Source organism: Engraulis encrasicolus, chromosome 8 (genome assembly GCF_034702125.1).
Source record: "Engraulis encrasicolus isolate BLACKSEA-1 chromosome 8, IST_EnEncr_1.0, whole genome shotgun sequence".
NCBI lineage: Eukaryota > Metazoa > Chordata > Actinopteri > Clupeiformes > Engraulidae > Engraulis > Engraulis encrasicolus.
In genome coordinates, this window is record NC_085864.1 from 18,990,527 (window position 1) to 19,015,825 (window position 25,299).

The 25,299-nt window shown below is 43.8% G+C and overlaps 1 protein-coding gene across 1 annotated transcript; it reads right to left on the reverse strand.

The window, feature by feature from the left end:
- Nucleotides 1–701: 701 nt before the first annotated feature.
- On the reverse strand, nt 702–25,287 carry LOC134454824 (dynein heavy chain domain-containing protein 1). The gene is made up of 33 exons (XM_063205983.1): nt 25,086–25,287; nt 24,859–24,986; nt 24,571–24,769; nt 24,103–24,194; nt 23,749–23,980; nt 22,563–22,688; nt 22,292–22,389; nt 18,621–21,744; nt 18,489–18,587; nt 18,107–18,215; nt 17,842–18,019; nt 17,420–17,702; nt 15,569–17,321; nt 15,244–15,470; nt 14,952–15,150; nt 14,720–14,822; nt 14,477–14,626; nt 13,926–14,117; nt 13,303–13,734; nt 12,540–12,927; nt 12,265–12,363; nt 11,721–11,897; nt 10,526–10,704; nt 9,598–9,936; nt 8,757–8,939; nt 7,241–7,810; nt 6,752–6,923; nt 5,657–5,755; nt 4,702–4,963; nt 3,806–3,897; nt 3,182–3,331; nt 1,699–2,279; nt 702–1,489 (listed from the first exon to the last, which is right to left on the reverse strand). The coding sequence occupies exons 1-33, from the start codon at nt 25,285–25,287 to the stop codon at nt 1,109–1,111; spliced, it is 11,598 nt and encodes a 3,865-aa protein (XP_063062053.1). The 3' UTR covers nt 702–1,108.
- Nucleotides 25,288–25,299: the final 12 nt, after the last annotated feature.

Sequence of the window (25,299 nt, forward strand, 5' to 3'; positions counted from 1 at the left end):
TTAAGGGTAAATTGTGAAGACAGTTTTGAATTATGGTGATTACAGCTGTGGTTTTCCTCTGTCCCTTTGTTGACATGCCATGACCTCTCATAACCTTCGTTGTGACTTCAACTGATATGTCCTTATGTAATTACAAAACAATTAAAGAGGGCCTGCGCCTTTCAATGTGGCTTTAGTTATGTGGTGGTGCGTTGGCTTGGAATATGGAGTAATGCAAAGTCAGAAAGTCTGGAGCTCGCACTCAAAAAAGACTTGAAAAGAGATGCCCAAATAAAGTGGGTTTTTAATGATCTCACAATAAGCTGTGCTATATTTACAAAAATGCAAACGTTTCGGGTGATCCCATCCTCAGTGCAAAAAAAAAAAAAAAAATGGGATGGGATCACCCGAAACGTTTGCACTTCTGTAAATATAGCACGGCATATTGTGAGATCATTAAAAACCCACTTTATTTGGGGATCTCTTTTTAAGTCTTTTTTGAGTGCGAGCTCCAGACTTATGTAATTACATGAATATTTTCTAATAAGTAATAACTATACATTTCTAATAACTGCAGTCAAAACAAAATAAGACCTTCTGTACGTATGGCCATGCCTTTGAAACTGTTGTTTGGTATTTCGTCCCATTTTGTTGTACACCCGTACATAGAGACCTTTTTTAAATCCATCTACTTAAACAGGAAAAATCACCATAACACAGAATGTCATTATCACCGGATATGTTGCTCACAATCTTTATCAGACACGTACAACTCCATATCCAACATGCAACATCTTTTTTTTTAAATACAAATAAAATAACACTCAGTAGTCACATTGAGGCATCCATATCTTCTGACCACAAACTGCCTTGCAAAAAACTTCTTGCTAGTCATCTGTAGACACAAGATGCTGGAAGGGTTGCAAAAGAGTATTTATTATTGATAGGCTGATAATACGGAAACGTTAGACTTTTATTTTTTTCTGTTCATACAAAAGTGTCTTAATTTGAAATTGAAAGCTGCTTGACATGACTGACATTCACATGCAGATCTGAATGAACACATTCATTCAAGTCTCCATCCCATTCACCCTTGCCCCAACGCTCAAGAATGAAGCTTCATGTTATTTCAAAGGATGCAACTGAGCCTCGCCCTTCGCTGGGCGCACAGCACTGGGTCCAGCTTCGCAGGCAGCGGGATGTGCGTTATAATATTCTTATCAGACAATCTCCAGTTTCCGTCAATCTCCTGAGGATCCTTGTACAGGGGACAGTTGTACACAGGGAGGGGAGAGGACGACGTGCTCTGGGCACCGAACTGATTCTGGGCCTGCTCCTCCGCTCTGACGACTCCACGGACCAGCACTAGTGGTAAGGGGCATGGTTTGTGGGAGAGCGTGTCCTGGATGGCCCCCTGCCTCGACACCCATAGGGCCCCGTGAAGCTCCAGGCCGCCCAGGCACACAGAGCTCTGGGGGTGAGATATGGGAGTCACCGAAACGCCCAGTACCTGGAAAATAGGACAAAAAGGTACATTTGACCTAATGGGTTAAAAGTTGCAATACTTTTCAAGGTAAATATGCATAAACACAGGGCCATCTTGAACTCTTTTTAGTGGTATTCACCATGGCAGGGCCATGATTTGGTGTGGGGCCCATGACAATTGGTCTGTCTGACTAGAGGCGGCACTACTGCTGTGTAAAAATGGGCTTTGCGTACCTCATACTTGAGACAGACCTCGCTGACGTCCCTCTGCTTGTCTTGAGCCGTCTGCCTGATGAGCGCGGCGAGGAAGCGCTGGGGATGCCGAAACACGGACAGGTGAACGGTGAACGCCGAGTCCTCCCCCAGGTACTGCTGCAGCATGGTGGCCTTCTTCTCCAGTCTGGCCAGAGCCTGGTCCGTGTACTCCGCCAGACGGCAGGAGGAACTCATGTCCGTCAGCAGGACCGTCACATACTCCATCAGCTTCTCCCTCTCCATGTGCAGGACGTCCCGCAAGGGCCCCGAAGGAGTGATGCCGATCGCACTGATGGTTTTGCCGTCTATATTGGGCCTTAGAGAGTCCTGGATGGCCTTGAGTTTGATTTGGGCCTCCTGGTAGTCTACGATGGCGGCGGCGGCGCGGTGCTTGGGCGTGTCGCTGGCCAGGCCGACCCTCTGCGACAGGAGCATCAGCGTGTGCAGGTCCTGGCTGTGCAGCCGCACCTGCTCCACCACCAGCCCCGAGCCGAAGCCCAGCAGCAGGGGGTCGTTGGTGTCACGCATGTGCTGGACGTGGTGGTCCAGACCTTGGATGCCTGGGGAGGAGGAGGTGGAGGAGCGTGGATCGCAGAGTGAAACAAAAGTCTAGGCATGAGTCAAAGAGGTTTGGTTGAAGGCAACATCTTGAAACGTTGAAAAAACATCTATCCAGCCTCAGCATACACATATTGTCTTATTATGTCCTATGTCTTGTTTAATCAATGTCTGTGAGAGTGACACACCAAAGGAAATTTCTGTTTCATGTTTAAGTTGTATCTAAGCTAATCTAAAACGTGCTAAAAACATGCTAACCTTGTATATGCCACGACAAAAAACGTTACAACTTTCTCCAGAAAATGTGCCCTTTGTCCTCCCCCTGAACTTCAAAAACTATCCTTTCCCCACTTCATAAGCTTATAGATCATAAATGACTAATTTATTATGACTATGATCCATGCTGAATTGAGTTATCTTTCTGAAACACTCCAAATTCTCTCCAATTATCTTTTCGAGACAATGCTGTAAGTACCATAGGCATAAGGTTTGTGTTACTGCACCTCCAAGACATAAAATTACATTTTTATACGCTTTTTCCGTCTTGTATGGATCTGACCTCTGAACGGACCGTGATTAAAATATTTACAAAAAAATTACCCAGTTTGGCCTAGTATGGTAGGCCTACAGCATGGTTTATTAATGTTGTCCGTCCATGTCAAATAAACCATGTGGTTATTCCAAGAACGTGGTTAAGCAATGAACCTAAGTTAACCAAGAGGAATTGATAAACCTGCTGATAAATGGCCTGCATGTATCATTCAGTTATTAAATTTAGGATTCTAGGCTCTTCTATTTGATGATTCACCTCTCCCTCAAGGTCAACCTCACCTGGTTCACTACTAAACCTGCTTCTTGGAATACACCCCTATGTCAATGTACATTTAGACAAGCAGGTGTTTACCTAAGTGAGTGGCAGAGGTGATGTTTTGTGCCAGCGTGTGAGGGCCACCAGCCCAGGTGGCTGAGGGAGCCCTGAGACAGGTCCTGGTTACCCCGACAATAGCCTCCAGGTCGGCTGAGTCGGACACGTGGCCACCATACACCAAATATCCTATGGGACAAAGCCAAACAGAGGGACATTTATTAAAGATAGAGTATGACATTTTAGCCATCTTTTACATTATGGGAGGACAAGCAGAGGGAAGTTTTATTTTCAAGATTGTACAAAATGTGTAAATTACATTACATAAGCTGATGCTTTTATCCAAAGCAACTTACAGTTATCTACAGGATATTGGTCCCTGGGGCAGTATAGTGACATGTGCCATGCTCAAGGGCACTTCAGCCTTGGAGTGTGGTAAGGAGTGGAAGGGTGGGATTCGAACCCGTAACCCTCTGATCTAAAGCTCATCTCCTTCACTAGGTCAAATTGCCAAGTCATAATACGTACTCATGATTCATAATACTAGAATACTTACCAATTGATAGTGGTGGCAATCATCTCATGATAGACTCTAAACGTCATCAATATATATATTTTTTTTAATGAAAAAAAGTCTAGCTGGTCAGCCAAGACCACCTTTACCTGCTATGTATTCCAGAGCCGCAGCTGTGTTAGTGCAGTGTTTGCTGAGGTGGGTGTGAGTTTCGATCAGATTGATTAGATCTGCCTGGGTCCTTGGGAATGTAAGGGTTAACATATGATAAGGTTTAAAAGTGTATCGCCTTAGCAGGTGACACATGCATAAGTGACAGTAAAGGCATTTTATTCTATTGTATATTAATTACCTTATGTCATCATTCAATATTCCATTCACTTATCATTTTTTCATTTCATTTGTTTAAGTACTTAAGTCATACCATTCTTACATACAATCATGTAGTATGTATTATTTGAAAAACATAAAGAGCAAGTTAGTGAAACTAAGACAAGATAAAGTAAACCAGTTATGGCCCAACAGGCATCCATTCACCTTAATGTTCCACTCACGACGGGGACACACATGCAAATTTGACCAAGCGAAGCAAGCTTTGCCATATATACCTAGGCAAGGAAAATGGGGCAAAGGCGAGCTAACAGCAGGCAAAGCGAAGCAAGAATATTTGTCCAAGTGTAATATTATGCAAATGAGAAGAAACTTTCTTCTGCGGCGGCCAATAAAATATACAACTTAAGTGTTTCAATCGATTTGATTCGGCGCTACGACCTGTTGACCGTTGAGCAGTCAAATGCCTCTTTTTCACTGCCGGTTTTCTGGAAGGCCTACAGCTCAACACAGCGTGACTCGGCTGCGAGTTTTTACTTTCCCATTGGGCACGATACAGCTCAATCGAAGACCAAAAAGTGGCAGCCGAGATGCGCTGTGTCAAGCTGCAGGCCTACCAGAAAACCTGCAGTGGAAAAGAGGCATAAATGCAACACTGAATCTCGCCTCTCTTCGTTTGGCCTGCATGTAACCCCAGCCGGTGTCAGTGCCTCACCAGTGGTAGCGGCTGCCTTGTCCTAGGTGCTGGAAGGCTTGGCGCTGCAGGAGCACAGAGTGCAGGATGGCACAGCGCAGGATGGGCTCCGTGCTCTTGGACCAGTGGCTAGCGCTGTGGCTGGGCGAGGGGCTGAGGGCTGAGGCTGCCACCGGGCAGGTGGAGAGCCAGGAGCCCACCGAGTACAGCGAGGCACTCAGCTGCTCCTTCAGGTCCCACGGGCAGTCGGACACCAGCCGCACGGCACACGCCCGTACCACAGCTGATGCAGTGTCCATGTGGTGAGATCACAGCACATTTGTGTTTTAAAGAAATTGGCCACAGACGAATGCAACACAGTAAACAAAATAAGGGAAATACAAAGGAAATCACAAAGACCTCATTAATTTACTTGTCTGACGTAACCCATAAATATTCCGTATGGGACAATAAAGACTCTAATCTACACAAATGTACTTGGTGGTCAAACAGGACACAAGTTACTAGTCCTCTAAAAATGACAAGTGAAATTGCATTAAGCTGTCAGAACATAAGGAGGATGTTTTTCACTAGCCATACTGCAGACATACTGTACACATTACAAGTGTAGTGCCTTTATAATATTAAAGGCGATCAAACAGATCAGTCAGACACTTGCACACATTGATGGTATGAGAGAAAATAAGGCCTTGATTACAGGTATGCAGATTTTTTAAAATGTGTTAATCCCTTTACATATTTTGATCCTGTTTGCACGGCATGTGGATTAAAAAAAAAAAATCACCATTACGATAGGTGCGCTTTAAAAAATACTAGAGGGAACTAGAGCTTCATTTTTACATGTAAGCAAAATGCCCAAACTGATGCGTTCACAAAAATATCAATTTACGTGTAAACAGGGTCTAAAGCACAACATAATAAGGAGAAGAAGAACATAAATAATGGAAATGTTTCCAGTGACGGTGAGGTTATGTACCTGGCACAGACAGTGGGTTGTCCCCTTGAGTAATGAAAAACACCTTGAACAGAGGATGTATCTCAGTCAGCGGACAAGATGCTTTGTCTACCTTCGGTCCTGAGGTAACAAATATGTAGAAAGTTATGAGGATACGTTTTGTAAATACATTCTGAATTGTTAATTTATGTTGGTCTTTTTTCTAAAATCCACAGTAGTCACAATTTTCTCTTCCAGTAGGCACCCTAAGAATTCACATGTGTTTAATAGGAATATGGCGATATGACGAAAGAGCATTTAGTTCACAATTACCATTAGCGTGTCAAAAGTTAAACGGAGGCACTACAGACTGTAGACTGCTTCCCAGAACCAACAGAACCAAGTAGAAGCTCTCAATGAGTCTACTGACTCTTTGATGAATACAATCAGCTACATCATAACAACATAAATATGATTTACTGAAAGTCCTAACTGTAACAGATTACGATTTTGCCCTTCCCATTTTGGTATAATGAAGGTTACAACATAGTTTCTGGGGGAATAACAACTAACCCCCAGAAAACAGTCGCAGGGATAACATCTATCAGCTGCAGGGGGTGACAGGGAGACGTCCCTGTCACTGCCCCGCCACCGGAGACGTTTCGGGATTAAAGGGGCGAAACGTTGATGACACAGTGGTTCCCGACTGATGACCCTGCAGCTGACCCATGGGCACCGGAGGAGGTGCGACAGGCAGCAATGCCCAGCAGGATGTAACACCTTCCTGTACAAATCCTATACAAACTCCACATGCTAAAAATCTCCACATGCAAGGACAGATTACTAACCCATTACCGACAGATTACTAACCCATTACCGACCGATTACTAACACGGGCTAACCAGGGCCCAAGGGTCAAGAGGGGCCCTGAAGCCAAGCCTCTATATTTCCCTTTTCATATTGCATTAAAATCACAGCTTTTAGGATCAACTGTTTTTAGGAATTTTCGATGGGGACATACTCCTGAACCCCTAACAACATTTGTAAACTAGAAAAACCTGTGGAGTGGGGCCTTTCTTGTTGCCTGGTCCGGAGGCCCGTGGAGTCATAATCCGTCCCTATCCACATGACTTTTACCTTTGGCAGTTGCGGACAATATCTGGGTGAGCCTGCGGACGACATCCTCGTCCCATTCCTCCAGAAGATGACAGTTGTTCAGGATCACCCAATGGCCTTTCATGATTCCTTCATTCAAAGCTTTCAGGACCAGGTCTGCGTCATAGGTTGACCCAAAAGAGATGACTTTCATCTGTTAAAAAAAGGATAAAAAGTACAGAAAAGAAAAATCCATGATTTCACAATAGTCACAAAATGTTAATGTTACAGTAGTTGGGACTGAAATTCAACATGCACGGGGCACTGTGGCGCAGTGCGCTAAACCCCCCACATTTGGGCTTGCATGCCCAAGGGTTGCACCCAGGGTTCGAATTTGGCCTGGGTCATTTGCCATCCCTACCCCATCTCTCTCTGACTTTCTCTCGCTTTCCACTGTCCTATCTGAAATAAGGCAAAAAAGCCCATAAAAATATATTTAAAAAAAGAAATTCAACATGCATAAGAACTCACCACTCTCTTGTCATTGATGATCTGTGCCATCTGTGTGATCCACTGTAGAGGGTGCGCGCTGGCCAGCACGCCTTGCTCCAGGTGTGGCAGCTGGACGATCACGGGCCCGTCGTTCTTGTGCAGGTACCTGGCCAGCGCCTCGGGGGAGCCCGTGTGCGGCGCCCTGGAGGAGCCCACCTGCGGGGCAGAGTGGGGGGACTGGCCCAGCTGGCAGGCGGACAGATCCTCCGCCACGGCAGCCAGCCAGCTGGGGAACAGCGTCTTCCAGAGCAGGGCGCGCTGCATGACGGACAGGTGGGCGTACGACGGGCAGGGGATGGGGCCGATGACGGTGGAGGAGGGGAAGCTCAGATACTCCTGCCATTGGTCCGAGTTGGCGGCCAGGGACTCGCTGAGACCACGAAAGGCGGGGATCTGCTCCAGACGCGTCAGGTCGGCGTGCACGGAGGCCGCGATCCAACTGGGCAGTCGGACGGGCCGTGACGCGACGCTCTCGGTTGCCTTGACCTGTCCGGCATCGCTCGGGACGGAGGGCAGGAGCCAGCTGGGACGATGGGTTCTCTCACTCACCTTAATGTTAAATCAATCAATCAATTATCACTTTAAGGCTCCAGTTTCCAGAAATTAAGCTGCCCTTTCATAAATGTAATACTTTTATTTGTATTCATTTTTATTAATATTAACAACCAGCATCAATTTCTAAATAAGTACATAAGTATCTAACTAGGTTATCATATATCAATAAATATTATAAGTGAATATTAGTTAATATTGTCTGCTTAGTAAATATTCATGAAAAAAGATCAAATTGGAGAATGGGCAGCATAAATGTTGAAAATAAAATTATCTGCTTTACCTTTAACAATAATAATACACTGCATTTTAAGTGCCTTCCACGATACCCAAGGACACTGTGCAGCAATTTTAGGGAAACTAGTTTTGGTTTGAGGTGTTTTTCAAGGCATTTTTGAGGATTGAATGCTTATTGCCAAATATTCTGTTGCCGATATTCGTCAACTCATGTTGATCTGACACAAGCCATCTAACAGAGACTACATTTGTTTGCCATATAATAATATCATTAAACCATCTGCAGATTTTAGAAGAGAAGAGGACTTCACAAATGTTGCAATTGTCACTTTACCACATTTTAGCCTAAGGCACCTGCAAAAAAATACCTGCTGAATGCCGAAGCCCTTTGTGGGAAAAGGTTCCCTTCAGCATATAAAAACCTAACTATACCAGCCTCTGAAGTACATAAAAACATGTAATAAGTTGCATTTAGAAGCTACGACCCTCATCCTGCATTGGGATGTGTTCATTTAGCTCTAGCATTCCCACATCTTTAATAAATAACTCAAATCTCTCAGAGCCTGAATGCAGCGTCTATGTCGCTCCAGGCGCCTAGGTCATTGCAGCATATACGCAGCATCAGGCTTAAATTTAACGGTCAGGGGTAAATTTTGGGTTAAAATAGCAAACTTGACCACCACCACCACCTTGATACGTAACCTACCTTTGGCTCCTGGGGGGGATCACATTCACTCAGGCCGGTGAGGAAAGCCTCCCGCTCCTCTTGGGTGCAGCCTTCGCTGTGCCAGAACAGAGCCACGGACACCAGCAGCCGCAGCAGGTTGGCGTGGCCGTGGAACAGGCACGGGCGGTACTGGTCCATCAGCTGCAGCACAATGCGGCTCACCTTCAAATGGACAGCAATGACACAGTTGGAAGTCTTTTGTTGGGTACTATTCACATTACTATTAATATTATTATTCACAAAGCTGCTGCAACATAGAACACATAACACACACACATACACACACACACAAAATTAAATCGGTATTCATCATACACCATCTTGGAGGTTACTTAAGTAACTCTTCTTTTTTCCTAATTGCTGCTTTCCTATAGGCTTCCCCAAGCACTTCACTGATAAGACAGTTGCCAACAAACACCTACCACCTTGACTAGGACCTCTGAAAAGATAAAGCTTTTGCGCTCTGTCTAAGGTAATTTCTAAAGCTAACCAAAAGTTGACATTTCATATTAAACTATTAAACTTAAAAGTTCATATCATATTTCATATGCACCGCATACCCCTTTCAATGCTGATAGAGGCGTGTTTCTGACCCCAGCTAACGCCCCAGCCACTGTCACTTATAAAAAAAAATGGTGTGGGAAACACTGGCGGTGGCAGGCACCTTTTATGCTTTTTTACCTGCCCAGGGACTGCAGATGAAAATTAGCTTTAAGATATAATCTGGTGCAGGTCTTCTTTTTAATATGTAACTAATGTACTTTGCACATTGGTACATGGTCCCTGATGAAATAAACCAAATAAACTAAACTAAACTTACCTTGGTGGTGACGGTGACCTTGCTGCCGCTGGACACGGTGGGCTGTCCCTTCTGCAGGAGCGTGCGGCGCAGGGAGACCAGGAAGCCGTGCAGCGGGAACAGGTAGAGTGGGGACAGCAGGGACACCTGCTGCAGCGCCTGGTAGAAGGCCATGGCCAGGTCAGTGACGAAGTCGTAGTCGTGCAGCGAGGACGTCTGCTGGTCCAGGTCCTCGGTGCGCTGCTCGATCTCCAGCTCCAGCCTCTGGCAGGCGTTGTGGCAGGAGGCCACGCGCGGCAGGAAGTGAGGGTCCTGGTGGAGCGGGGTGAAGGACTGCAGGATGTACTCCATCAGGAATGTCTGAACGGCAGATAAAAACACAATCATATTAAGGAGGATACTTATACCAAGGTTGCAAGTAAATGTAGGTGAATCCTTTCACAAAGAGTTACTTAGATTTCTGCATGAACTACAGTAGACATGAACTGTGTGCTAATCTTCATCTTCAACATGTAAACATTCACTGGGTCAAATGAATATGGTGAGATTGCATGTATTAATCAAAGTTGCCCTGCCCTATCTACCTTTTGCTTGCCATTGCTATACCATACAGGCATTATTCAAATAGACTGATCGGGAACTCAAGGTCACACAAGGTCACACAAGGTCTCAGCAAAGAGTACTGTGCTCTTTGGAACGTTTCAAAAGTTATCATCTGTTGCACGGAAGTGCTCCTCTAATGTTCAGTTGGACTTCTTCATTCATCCTCGTACTGTACTTCTAAAAACATTTTTAACAAAACTTATATTGCCTCTACTTAGCTATTGTATCTTTTCTGCGTTCATGCTTTGCTGTTTTTTGCTATTCCAAATGACACCTTAAGTCCATGTTATATTATATTGCAGTTCAGGTCCCACAGGTTTGCTGTTGATTCCAGTCTTTAGTGTACCTGCTCTTGGTGTAGTTTGTGCTGCAAAGACTGTTTATCCCATATGAGGTTGGTGCGTTGGGCCCAAAGGTCTGGGTTCTCCGACTGCAGGATTTCACCACTCATCAGCTCCCTGAGTTCTTCAGAGCTCATGGACAAATCAATCATCTCCACCTCCTTTAAAATGGCAGGGTGAATCTCTACAGCACGACAACACATTCAAATGAAACATTTTGCGATCATTCAAATTCTGAAAATAAACCTCAATAATTGTATTGTTCTGCTTTTTTGTGTGGAGTTTACTTCTACAATAAAAACACAACTGGAAATTATGGTGGGTATTCCAGTCGGTTTACTACATGCTCTGATGTAGTACACCGTAAAATGCAGTGTTCATTTAACACAGGGGTGTCAAACTCATTTTGGTCCGGGGGCCGCATACAACCCATGTGGACCTCAAGCGGGCCGCATTAGTAACATCATCGCAAAAAAAAAAAAAAAAAAAAAACGTAAAGCAGAGGATTAGTGTTCAGTACTATCACGTTTTAAGTGTGTTGAATATGTAGAAAGCAATGCAATACTGATAATCCTATGCAAAATTTCCTTGACTTCATTCATTCATTGGCAACCGTCAATTAATTAAATATGGGACAGTTCATTTTGGCAGGGGGTCTGGGGGTTTTCCCCCCGAAAATTTTGTATTTCTTATATGTAATTTCCTGCATTTTCACGCATTCTAACATCCCGTTTCCAGTTTGAGCTTAATAGGAACCAATACAAATCCAATTATATTTATTATTTAATTACAACCAATACCGATACAATACGAATAAGAAGTATTAACATTTTATCTCTATATATGAGGTCTATAATATATGAGCTTTATCAAATGCCTGTTACAGTACAAATTACATATATACAGTGTAACAGAGGGACCATTGGGTTAATGTCATGCAGGTCTCGATTTTGTCCCGAGGGCCGTAATTGCGCATTTCGGTTATTTCATTTTAAAAAAAAAAAAAAAAAAAAAAAAGTATCCGGATGCGGCCCGCGGGCCGTATGTTTGACACCCCTGATTTAACACTTAGAGAGTAATCTGGAAACAAATACACAAGAAGATGTTATATCAACTTTACAATTGTTGAAATAACACTGTATTTGTTTTACTGTGTAAGATCTTAACAAGTGTCCTCCTCATGTGCCAAGCCTTTCTGACCTTTTTGCAGTGCCCGCCTGGAGAGTGTGGTGCTGAAGAACAGGCAGAACTTGGAATGTGTGTAGCGGGCGTGCCGCACAAAGCCGGGTGCGTGATTTCCTGACGGGCGCACCAGAAAGTCCAAACATTTTGAACTTGGCGAGAGACGCTCAATATCAGTCACCATAATTGTGAGCCCTGTCGGCACACATACATTACACGCTTGAGTGAGTAAAATAAGACAATATCATTAGGATAATCAATTTGACAATCAATTCAAATGTTATTTCAGTCATTGTGTAATATGCTCACTGATCATTGTTGAAATTTGGTTTGGCTTTTTTTTCCCAAGATGTTATAAAGATATTTTTGGCTTTTCATGCCTTTTATCATGGACAGGACAATGAGAGAAGGACAGGAAATGAGTATGAGAAAAAAATGGGGGAGGGATCGGGAAATTAATTCAGGTCAGTCCCATGGTTCATGCTACGGCGCCTAGCCAACTGAGCCACGATGCCCCCTTTAAATGAGTTAGCTCATCTGATCTCAAAAATAGTGTACAAACCTTTTTCTGCTGCGTGCTTGATTTTCTGAACAAGATTTGGGTGATCTGCTGGTACCACAATGTCATAGTCACTCTCCTCTTGGGCCTTTCCTTTGTTCGCTGAGGAATAATAATAATAATAATAATAATAATAATGAGTTTTATGTAACTTTTAAGTAACCGAAGAGGTATCTTTAGAATACAGTAGATCAATCTATCAATCCATCCATTCATCCATCCATCCAATCATAGACACTTTTTTCAACATGTATAGTTCAAGGAAATGGCATTATCACCTATGCATTTTGAACGAAACTCTTCGTGTTGCTGCATGTCTGCGAGCAAGGGCCAGCGTGGGGCCCAAAGACCTCGGTAGCCCCACAGGAGCAGCTTGACAATGGAGCTTGGGGTTATCCACTCCTCCAGACAAGGCTCCGTTCTCAAGGCCCTAGAGAAAGCCTTTGGAAGGTGCTTGTCCATGGGAATGATGAGGGATGGCGGCATCTCCAAGCCGACTGTCTCCGAGCCTCTGAGGGCAGAGGTGATGTTGCCATGGAGGCACAGGTCTTGCCACTTGCCCAGGAGGTCCATTCGAGCGTCGGCGCCAAAAGGACCAAAGTATGTGATGACTGCTGCCAGAATAAGGGCATCACCGGAGACAGTGTCCTTGTCAATTTCTACTTCCTATCGGCAAGAAATTTCATTCAGCAAAAATAATTCAAAATTCATGTCTAACAGGTCTAAATTCATGTCTTACAATGAAATTACACCCTCAAACCCATTTACACTGTAGTGCACATTTACCCTATCAAGAGCCATTTTAGCTTCAGTGTTCTGTAATATTCTGTGGATTATTGCAAGTTGCCAAGGATTATTGCAAGTTGCCAGTAAGAAACAGTATCAGCTCATCATTCCCATTACTAAGCATTCTATATATCTACAGCACGTAGTGTACTGTATGTGGAATTTGAAGGTCCCTAATTTTTTGCACACACACACTATGTACACTGTATAGACAGTACACGAGCACACTTTTATGCATTGTCAGTTAGCCATTACCTGTTTCCTAGCGTTCCATATGTCGATGTGGAATTTGATCTCCCTCAGGGTGTTGGTGGCCTCCCGCTCCTGCACGTCCAGCAGCCGCAGCTGGGCCGTCACGTCTTCCATGTCCTGCCGATTGCTGTCCAGCATGCTCTCCAGCTCCTCCAATCGCTGCCGAGACGCCTCCTCCTGCACGCAGATGTCCCGCATGCGGGCCCGGCTCTCCTCCACGCTCCTCTGCAGCTGGCTCCTCTGGCCCTGCTGCGGGGCGATGTGGCGTATGACGCGCACGTGCTCGTGCAACGCCCGCACCCAGCGGCACAGCGACTCGCAGGCGCGGCTCTTGGACCGCACCACGTCCAACTGGAAGTCCGGGCTCCTCACTATGCTGGACAGCTTTCTGAACTGATCGGCAGTAATGCAGGTCCGATCGTAAAATTCTAATTCCTGTAGATAAAGACAACATTTCAGTCAGAGGGTAAGTGAATTACTGGGAATAAAAAAATATGTTGGAATGCAAAGTCAAACTATTATCAAAAAATGTTTTATTCATTCATCAACATTAGGCAACATCAATGCGAAAGATTTTATTTGGAATTATTTAATGAACTGTGCACTAATTACACTATTACTCTCACCTGAAAGAAGCTGGACTGGCTCAGGAGCTTTTTGCTGCTATCCCAGTTCCTTGGACGGTTAAAGAGCATACAAATGGCATCCATGACCATCACCACTCCCTGGGGTGGGCACCGATATCGCCTGATCTCATCCAGGTCAACTTGACTCAAATTCTTCAGGTTGCTCACTGCTTTATTATATAGCTGGCTCACCTGGACAAGGAAGAGACCACAGGCTTAAAGGTCAAGGTGAATTAATAAAGATATCTTAAATGACCTGTCACGTGTCAGTGATTACAGCACATTGAAAGGATCTGGCCACAGATTCTCGTGGTGTTCCCGACAAATTTGGATATGTTCAGCCAGACACAATGTAAAAGTGCTGCTGCTCTTTGTTTTTCATCATGAAGGTGTCTATGAAGTATCTGGAACATGAGTAGAAAATAGATAAATACAAATAGATATTTCCGACTCCTGCACATAGTGACAGCCATAATAACACACATCTACGTCAACAGTGTATTCACCAATAGAGGGGTGGGGGGGACGGGACATTATAATATGTAGCCAACCTCATTGAAAGCATCTTCCACTTCCTTATTGGCATGGTTAGCCTCTTCCTCAAATTGTGTCAGGCGACTCTTCTCCATGGCACAGTGCCATCGGGTACGGTTAATCACTGCACGTTCTGCCTCCAGTGCTCGCAGTAGAAGTGATTGTCTCTAAGACAAGATGACACACATAATATTTAGTCCTGGTATTCCCTGGTAGGTCATGCAACAAAAGTAATTGACGAACTAGCAGGCAAGCTGTACCTTCATCAGTCTATTCATTTTCTCCTTTAGCCTAACAACGTCCTGTCTGCTTTGCTCAGCAGTGTGTGCAATATCTTTGACACGTGAAAGGATTGTGTCCATCCTGGCCAAAAACACAAGGGTCATTCAGGTTTACCAATTTATCTCTATCAGTTGTCATTATCTACATCATTCTGGTTTATCCATTTCAGTGAAATATGAATTTAAAAAAGTTTAACCTTTCCAGACTCACCTATTGGCATGACCTTGGCATTGATTTCTAAGGTGACTACAGAGCTTAAAAAAGTGTGCAATCAGTTCAAGATAAGTCCGGGAAGTAAATGGTTGTAGGTCTGGAACGTAGTTGGCTGCATGCCTCACAGCTAACTGGTGCATACAAGCCATGGCCCAAGATATGTTGGTTATGATCAGTTGGTTCAGTCCTCTATCAACTGCCAATGAGATACGAGAAAAAGTAAGCAATACAGAAAAAAAAGAATTGAATAAGGATGGAAACAGTGTTTAAAAACAAAAGACAAATTTACCTTCACTGTCACCATTTTGGGGATAATTTTTAAGCTGCTGACAGGCGACCTCCACTAATGCCTGAGTTGTCCAAGGTGAGTAGAGTTCAACACAATGACAAAGACTTAGAGCCTTTCTCGTGTGTGCTGCTTGTACAAAGGCCTCTTCAGTAGATTTGTCCCCACCATCTTTGTTTGAAGACAGCAGTAAGACTACATGAAGATTCCTTTGAACATTTCGAAATAACCTAAAAACAGAACAAACTTTAGCAATGGTCAAACTCTTATATAATTGCTATTAACTAACAATTGAGAATGAACATTGAGATTGTATACTAACACTTACTTATCAAGTGCCTGGTCATCCCTTAGCCGGTTTCGTGAACTGCTCAGCGAAGTGATCTTTTGAATCAAGTTCTTCTGTTCTTCCTCTGAGTAGAGGTCTGGCACAGTTCCACTGGACATCACCATAAGCACCTCATCCATAACAACCTGACTGACGTTTTCATGGACAAGAAGCACTACTCTGGCACCCTGCACACTGGTGAGGTTTCCAGCATCCTTCAGTATCTCCCTAAACCTGAATTCATTTTCCACATTTACTTCAAACAGCTTAAACCCAGTCAGAAGGGCTGCCAGGCGCACAGTGGTTTTGCGCCCTGTGCCCTTGGCTGTGCAGAACAGGGCTGCATGTCCTCCAGGTATGAGCAAAGCACGCAGAATGTGACATAGCTGTCGCACCCTTGACTTGTGAACAGCATACCTAGCTGTACATGACCAGTCTTTGTCAAAGTCAATTTCATCCTCTTCCTTGGTCTTCACGATCAGCGCTAGCTGTGGAGCAAGAATGTTTAAATCGCGTTCCTGGTACGCAGAGTTGCGTTTGGAATTGTGCCCCTGCAATTCTGGCCCAAAGACCACACTTCGAATGGTGGCTTCCATGTCTTTGAGTAATTCAACAGGACAGATTGGCTCATACGGTACTGCAGAGGCACTCGCATCAGCATCAATGCCGTGGTTAACCTGCCCTTGAGGATTTCCGGCTGTTTTATGCGTCCTCCTCCAAAAACCGGCTTTCAAGTGCTTTGGAGTAGTTGTTATTTGTGAGAGGGTGTGCTTAGTGTTCAGTGGATCTTCAAGAAAATCATTGATTTTGTTGCTTCGATCAACATGCCTTCGTCTTTTCTTCTTCTTTTGTTTCTTCATTTGCTTTTCACCTATGTCCTCCTCACTACAGGTTCCAGAGTCTGAGCTGCTGAACAAAGACTTCTCCACAGGTTCTACTTGTTCGGATGACTGATATTTCTTCCCTTTCCAGACTTTCTTCATGCCTGCATTGCCTGTCTGTGGTAGTCCTGGAGAATCAGGTTTAAGTGTATCCAATTTCTCGATCAGAGGCTCAACCTCCAATCTTTTACCAAAGTGTGTCACTGACACATCTGCTAAGAGCTTGATGAATGTTTGAACGTCCTCTTCTGACTGTAGGCGATCTGTGAATGTTCGTAAGCACTCGTGCATCCAGAGTCGTGTGATATTGAGCACACTGGCAGCAGAGCCCAACACTTCTGGAGAAAAAGTCGGCTTTGCAGAGGATTGGAGAAGAGGCCCAGGTAAAAAACTTTTCGGGGTAGCTTGTCGTGTAACTCCACGTGAATTCCAGAGGAACATGCCCTGAAACACCTTTTGAAGGTCTTGCACTGAAAAGGACTGAATCAGTTTGTCGTCTGTGCGGGGGCAAAAATTCTTGCATACAGACTGGTACAACTGGAGAGTTGCCGATATGATGCAGTTTGCCATGTCAGTTGGCCTAGAGGGAGACGGGGTATCTGTGAGCCAATGTTGCAAATATGAAGAATGAAATGAAAACAGGACGTCAGCGTCTAAGCTTGGCAGTGCTAGGATGGAAAAGTGTCTGGTAAGTCGTTGGGATATTTTGTGGCCATTATTCCGTCCTTTATCAGGCAAACTACAAGTGCCCAAATAGCAAACTGCCCCTGAACGGAACAGTTTGAAATGATAACCATCGTTGTTTATGAATCCACGCCTTGAAATGCATTGTCTCAGGAGTTCCAGAGCCATTGATTGCTTTCCATATGCATCTATAAAGCATGAGAACATATTGAAGGGCAATGTAACAACTTCGAACTGCATTACACACAGATTGACTCATGCAAACATTGAGACTTTACATACGTACCACAGGGGGCTTCATGGAGGTCATCAATATAGAGCAACAGTCCTTGCTGTCTCAAGGTCTTCCCCTGATTGTCTACAGGGGGTTGCTGGTACCTCATATTCCCTAGAACTCTCCTCAGAACGGTGAGATTAAGAAGAGGGCTTGCAGGGACTCGGATATGTGGCCTGCCTTGATTCAGAATGGCCTGACAGAGAGTGGTCTTTCCTGAGCCAACCTCCCCAACCAGAATTGTTGGTTTATTGGAATCCAGTAGCATTTCCAGCATGTAGGCATGCTTTTCATACTGCAAGTTTTGCAGTACCATAACATGTTAATGAAACAAAACACAAGGCGATAATTATTAAGATTGTACTATATAAGATAATCAGTTGAGGTTAATGCCATACCTACACATTATAATAACAATGTTAGGCGTAACTAACCTGAGGAACATTTGTTTGTGAAAGCTGCAGACTTTTGCAAAAAGATGGGCCTCCATGGTCTTTTGATATGCCTTCAGTGAGGCAGAGATCAAACACTGAACCCTCAGATGGAAACTCCACTTTGTAACGACTCTCAAAAAGCAACTCTCGAGCCAAATTACTGAAACTTGTCCAGTGTCTGAAATTGTAGTGTTGTTTAACAATGTTAGTACCAAACACCATTACCTATGATGGTCTGCACTTAGTCTGTAAAACAGTTTCTTACCTGGGATGTAGGTGCCCACCGAAGCCCCATATATAAGCCACCACAAACATATGTTTGGTGAATGTCTCAGTGGATGCAAACAGTGGATCTGCACAGGATTTAGGGTCATCTACAAATAATCCAATATTAACATACATTAGTAATTAACAATATTAACAATTACACAAAATATATTATTACAAACCCCATAAAATATACACATTTCAAATATTAAATTTCCTGTGTGCAGACATGCAGGTCCCATTTACATCCATACATTTCCACAACCCTATCTTGGTTACCGGTATATCTGTTTCCTGTTCATGAAACAATTATTTACAAGGTTTAAGAAAATGAATCAACCTAAAAAAAAAAAATTTAATCAAGAGAAATGTCAAATTACCGTCTTTTTCAGCTTCTTTCGAAGATGCATATCCGTGCCGGATGTGTTCTATCAGGGCATGTAGAATTCTGATGAAAGACATAATTTCCTGCAATCCATCTGCACTACCATGGACAGCTTTTCTAGAGGCACAGTTGTCTGCCAGCATCACTGATGTGAGGGTGTTTTGCTTCATGTACGTAAGCGTCTTTGAAAACAAATCTGAAGCCATGCACTTCCACATTTTGAGGGTCCTGTGTTCCAATGTGTGCTCCCTGTAGAGGATATCCAACTCAGCCTTCCACACAGACCTCCACAAATCTTTTCCAGAGAAGTATACTAAAGAGCACTGTGTCACTGCAGAAGGAGCTGCTCCACTCATGTCAGTGACTTCAGCCAACACTCTCATCTCTTCTCTATGGGGCCACACTTTCTCTCCAGATGATAACGACAGGAAGGGCTGTGATTTTCCAAGTGTGGTTAATTTGTCAAACCAACCAGGTGTAGCCAGCGGATCCCCATCAAGAACAAGCCACTTCATCTTTCTCATCAGGGATCTTCTTTTGCTCTTCTTGGAAAAAGGGTTTGCTGACAGGTCATGTCGCTGTGAATCTCGAAGCACTTTTGTAAAAGATCCATCTTGCCATGTGTGCTGGTGTTCGGAGGAGACACCCAAGATATCCTCGTCAGACAGCGCATTGGGAAATAAAATCACTGAGTTAACAGTATACCAATAGTTCGTGGCGGACTCCTCAGGGTCTGTGTCATTGGTCTCATCCTCAGTGCTATTCTCCTCATCAATATCAACTGTCTTGGATGCTAGATTGTGGAGAGCAACCGCTAGAGCTTGGTGACACGTGGTCTTACCACTGCCAGTGGGACCAAGCATTAGAACGGCTTGAGAAAACTTCAAGGTCTGATAAAGAGCAAGAGCACTGGAAATCACCCCACTGTCAGCATAAAGGCCTGTTTTTTGCAGCTCTTCCGTAAGAGCCACTTTTAGACTGAACTGCTCCTTGTCTTCATTCAACTGCGTAAAGTGTTGGAGGGACCGAACCACTGGAAAGAGCTCCTCAAAAATCCTGCGGAACTGAGAGGATTTCTTAGGGTCAGAAATAGCAGGTATTAACACTGACATGATGCCCTTCACAACTGCCTGTTCTTCTTGGATTGCATTCATAAATGCTGCAGACTTGTTGAATCTTGACATCTGATGTCCTTTCACAACGCCTTCAAGCTCCTCTGATGGGTTGGTGGTTGATGGGACATCCTCTGGGGCAATGCTTTCCCTGCGGTAGCCCTGTTCTTTGGACTTGTGCAAAAAGGCACTGGCAGCAGCTATGATATTTTTTATAAGAGCAACCCAAGATGTCTTGCTCCCAGAGACTGCATCTGGTAGGCAAAGCGAGTCTTTTGCAATGCTGAGCAGAGACACCAACTTTCGGCTAATTGAAACTGCATCCATGAAACCCTGGGAGGTAAACAATACCTCTGTGATGATGTTATAATCAGGCACAGCTAATGAAATAGGCCTGGTTGCAATTCTTAGGTTATCAGGCAACTTTGCTGAGTAACCAGTTGATGAGATGAGGGTGCAGCCATAACTGAACCTTGCCATGATGGGCTTTCCTGTGAAAACCATCTCACCTTCCATGATATCAGGTGTCCTGAGTATCTCGTCAACATTTCCCTCAGCTTTGTCTTTGGTCCGACGGCACTGAGATGACTGGATTTTGTCAGCCAACGTCAAAAAGGACTGATGTATGTCTGTCAAGTGCTGTCCCAGTGTTGACAGAGCTCCTTGAGTCATAGAGTCAACTGACTCCAGCACGAGCCATGATCCAGTTATCAGAGCCCCCATCAACATTTGTCTAATAACAGATGGATGAGTGTCAGTGTAACACTTTAATATGACCACTTGCTGTCCTAAAGCTTGTCCTAGGCCTGACACAATCTTTATCTTCCCAGCCATGCTGGGACCAGTGATGAACCCACACCTGAAGTTGGTAAGGGCCAAAAGGATTCCCAAAACAGCCTGATCTGTGCTCGGCGTGCTCACCATTATCCAGTTCTCAGGGCCTACATATTCATAGCCATACGCTAGCTGTTTTCCCAAAACCTCAACATAGCACGAGCTTGGTATACTGACGTCCCTCTCTTCACTTCCCAACTGTGGCTTGCTGCGGCTTTGGCAGTCGTCTATGTTGAGGTGATATTTCATTAGCCTCTGCCAAGTGAATGATGACTCAAAGTCCATTTTCACCTCCATCAACTGAGACAGCTGTCTGGAATGCTTCATGTTAAGTAGAACCAGGGCTCGCAAAGATGCCATCATGTGACGGGACTTGTACGATTTCTCACCAGACTCCATAAGCCCATCTTGAATGGTGCGGCAAAAGAGCTGAAGTTTGAGTGCAAGTCTCGCTTTGATGCGTTCCCATTTCACTCTTTGGGTCTTCTGAAAGCATCTCTGAACTTCACTGCACCATGCGGCTTCCTCTGACACCAGGAGACACTGCAGTGGGAACTGAGAAATCAGTTCACTTAGTGTTACCAAGTTGGCCACAGCGCTCACCACTGAACATTCTTCATTTCCTCCAAAACCTTCTGACATTCTGTGTTCATACTGGCCATAGGTCAGAGTCCCTATGTTTTGTTTATTGGAGTCTCCATCTTGCTCAGTTAATACAGACATTTGATGAGCAGCAGCACAAGCTTTCATTTGATACACCATGGCTTGATGCAGTTCCTGTTCCAGGAGATCAAGCCAAGCAAGGGGGTTGTAGTCTGGCTCCAGAGGACTAAGCAATGGCACGTATTCTCTGAGCGTGCCGTATATGCCATTGACCCATATCAGACTATGATTATCTGACAATTCTAGCCCAGTGCCGATATTTGCAGGGTTCTGCTTGCTGGTTTGGTCTCTCTTGCACTCGAGTTTGAGCCACCTCACACCTCTGAAGCACTTCCGCACAACTGGGAGCAGGGACATGGGTGTTGGGTGCACAGACAAAAGTTTGATCACCTCACCATCACTGAGAAAGCACAGCCTGGGAAATGCCTTGCGTGGCGTATTCATTTGATAGGTGAGCTCAGTGGAGATCATATCCATGGTTGAGAGCCCATCAATTATAAGTGACCGCAAACTTTTTCCCTCGAATTGGGGAGCTGCAGTGATGAGCTTCTCAGGCTGCACAATGTTAAGGACACAAGGGTCGCTCAAGATTGCCTGAATTATTTCTCTAAATGTCTTGTCCACAGGCTCGAATTTCTCCAGCTGCAAAAAAGAAAGAAAGAATCATTTATGTCCAGCAACTCTTAAGATACTTTTGGTACACCGGGCTAAACTTAGAACACATAAAGCTGCATACTTTAACAACACTAAAGCCAAAGCGGTGGATATCAGTGGTACACAACCTTACATTCATGGTTCATGGTTCATTCATGTTAACCTTACGTGGTTCAACCACCATGATAATACATATGATATTCATGCCTGGTAAGTGTATGGGTTCTTGCTGAGTGAATAGGATAACATTGCAGTTGATTTGTAGTCTATTTCTGGCAGGATTTGCGCAATTTGGATTTCTCTTTTCACACAGAAAATGGGGAAAATCCCCTGACACATTCAGTGTTGGGTACATGTACGGCACCATTGTATAGACTGAGAACTCTGTTTGATACACACGTTTGATAGACAAACAACACAAAAAGAATGTTTCCTTTTGCTTTAGGGCCAACATTTTTCCCCTTCCCTTCCTATATGTATTGTGTGTTCTATAAGACTACTTAAGAGTACCATGTGTAAGATAATGTTTGCTTACCAGCTGAATGTTTTTGTCCTTTACTGATGTTTCATAAAACATTTTACTGAGGAATATCCACTTTGATTGGTACATTTCACAAAAGTCAAGGAGCTCCTCTGCAAAGGTAATCAATTAATCAAGTAATCAATATTGAAAGTCAAGGAGCTCGTCTGCAAAGGTAATCAATTAAGCAATATTAAAAGTCAAGGAGCTCCTCTGCAAAGGTGAACAATTCAATTGTAAGTAAATTCCCTAATAACTATTGACGTGTTTATTTTTACATAATTACCCAGCTCCTGCAATAGATGCACCCAATTTTCAATGTCAGCTCTGAAATCAGACACATGGGGAGAAAGCAGCATGTTCGACAGGGTCATGATGCAGTCCTCTGTTTCAGACAGGAGCACGTCCAAACCTGTATCACAAACAGACAGTCAGAGCAACTGTGGACCAACATTAGTACAGTAATGAGCCACAGCTAATCTATAACCTATTCTTCAAGTGACATTGCACTATTTCTGGACATGTGCTCATTTCCACTACCTGGACCCATTCCAGTGTTTCCCATACATTAAGGAAACTATGGCGCACCGCCATAGTTTAAATGTGGCCGCCATAGTTTCGAAAATGTAAAAAAAAAAAAAAAAAAAATTTTTTTTTTTTTTTTTAACTTTTTTTTTTTTTTTTTTAAACGATTTCCGTTTTCTATTAAACGATTTGAAAAACGATTTCCTTTGGATTTTCCTCCTGGAGTAAATACATCCTATAGAGAAAACCACGAGTGCTTGAAAGACAGGGGGATCAAAAGCCTAGTCAAGTTGTTGTGGTTAACTCGGGTTTGGGAGCAATAAACAACCTTGAGAGAAGGGACAGTTCGGATGAGTTTACTGACACTCCCCTGGCTTTGTTTTACAGTTGTATGATAATGAGTTAGGCAACAGGCCTTCATTGACACAGCAGAGGAGACATCGGGCTGCATATAGAAATTAATGTGTAACGAATGTGTATAGACAAAAATGTGTAATATGTTGTTCAGCCCTTTTACCCTTTTATGGGAGGAATTTTGAAAAACTGGCACATAAATACCCATGAATAATTGACCAGCACCCCTCATGTAGAATGTGTACGCCTATGTGTGTTGGGGAAAAGGTACAGCCTACTCTCTTAGACCATTTTTGTCTGTGCATTTTTTTTTTTTTACCCCCCCCCCCCCCCCCCCCCCAACAAACAAAAAAATCCCGCTGCCCCCATAGTTTCCAAAAATTCTGTGGGAAACACTGCATTCGGTTCAATAGTAATATGCTAGCTAGGAACTAGTAATATCACTGGCTTCAAGAGAACAGCTGGAAGAGCATGAGAGGGGTAAAACTCAAGCGTTAACTCAAGGAGAGGTAAGAAAATAGCATATTCATCATCCAAGTCATCTCATATCGCCACCCAAGTTGTTAGTGACTGTAGCCGAATGTTTTACTCACCAATGATGGTAAATGTGCCACTGTCACAGGATTGTTCTGGACGACTCTTCTTTCTCGCTCTACTCCCCGCGTGTGCTGTCTTCTTCGTTTGACTGCTCTCCGTCTGTGATTTATCCTCTACCCACACAGTGAATATGAACTTTGCAAGCTGAAAATAAGCCCCCTCCCAGCCCCGTTGAATCTTCCGGAAAGCTTGTTCCATGTCGGCTTCTGCCTTAGCATCTCTGCAGATCTACAGTAGTCAAAAGCCTAGATTGGTTTCTTGGCAATGAACATCAAGAGTAAAATAGCCCATACATAAACTCCTCATACAATATTTTACTAGCACGGTAAAAGAAATACTATCCATATTACCTTTCGGATTGCCTTTTGATGATCTAAGAGCTTCTTCGACATGAGGTCCGCCACAGTAAGATTCCATTCTGGGGCATACAACAGTCCCATTCCTAAGACAGATCAGATACATACAAGACACAAGATATATAAACACAGTAAACAAAAACCTGGTTTATTTTTTTTTCTTTATGCTGCCAAATGCGGGAATCAGCTTTCTGTTGAAATTAGAACTGCCCCAACAATAGCTTGCTTTAAAAAGATACTAAAAACAGCTATATTTTCATCTGCCTTTGATTAACTTGAAGGACTGGTATGAGCTACAGTATTATCTTGTTAATTTACTTTCTCTTAAGATTTTCTCTTTCTTATGTACATGGGATGATGACTGACCATGAATAATGTGCTGTATAAATGCATTTGATGGATTGATTGATGATTTGATTAAACAGCATATTGAATATACATATAACACGGATATAAGCTGACCTTTGTATATGTTTCGCCAGTGCTTGTGTTTCAGGGTGGGGCTACTCAGCTCAGCCAACACAGGCAGCTGCTGGCTGAACTCCTCCACTATCTTCAATGCACCCTGTAACACTGCGTCTTGGTTGGAGGATGCTTTTGATAAAACCAGTGCCTGCTGCCGCCATTCCTCCACCTTCTCCTGAGCTCTAGCCACCACAAACTGCCAGACACACACAGTCAAATGTCAAGCAAGCTGAACAGAGTCAGGTGCATACTTTCTGACAAACGATGTGATGATGTGTCATTCACCTTACTAAACAGCAGTTGCATCCATTCTTGGATCTGTGATTTGCAAACTGTCATAAGCTCCCACATTTCCTTGCGGGTTTCAATTTTTTGCATGGCGACGTCCACAAAGGTTAAGTCCAGCGATACACCTGAGAAAGTTTAATTTCGAGGCATTTTAAAATGTTGACCAATTAAATTTAACATTGTGATAAGTTAATATATATTTTTCAAAAGTCAAATATGTTTACCTGTCAGGGTTTTGCTAGTTCTGCTTAGCTCTTTCAAACGTACAGCGGTAACATTCATCTGTCTACATGCAGCCTTCAGCTTTGAGCCCACCTGTGCAGCATTCTGATTGGGGTCCAGGTAGTCACCTGATGTTGTATTGGCTATCATGTCCTCCAACTCCTTTCCCAGTGCCTCAAACGTCCTATTAAGTGTTTCAGACATTGATGGGAGACG

What these genes read in the sequence shown, in the direction of transcription:
- LOC134454824 (XM_063205983.1), bottom strand. Translation starts at nt 25,287, where the DNA reads ATGTCTGAAACACTTAATAGGACGTTTGAGGCACTGGGAAAGGAGTTG. An exon ending in AGGTCACCGTCACCACCAAG is followed by an intron (nt 8,940 to 9,597) that starts GTAAGTTTAGTT and finishes GTCCATTTGAAG; the next exon opens with GTGAGCCGCATTGTGCTGCA. An exon ending in ATTGTCCGCAACTGCCAAAG is followed by an intron (nt 5,756 to 6,751) that starts GTAAAAGTCATG and finishes TTGTTACCTCAG; the next exon opens with GACCGAAGGTAGACAAAGCA.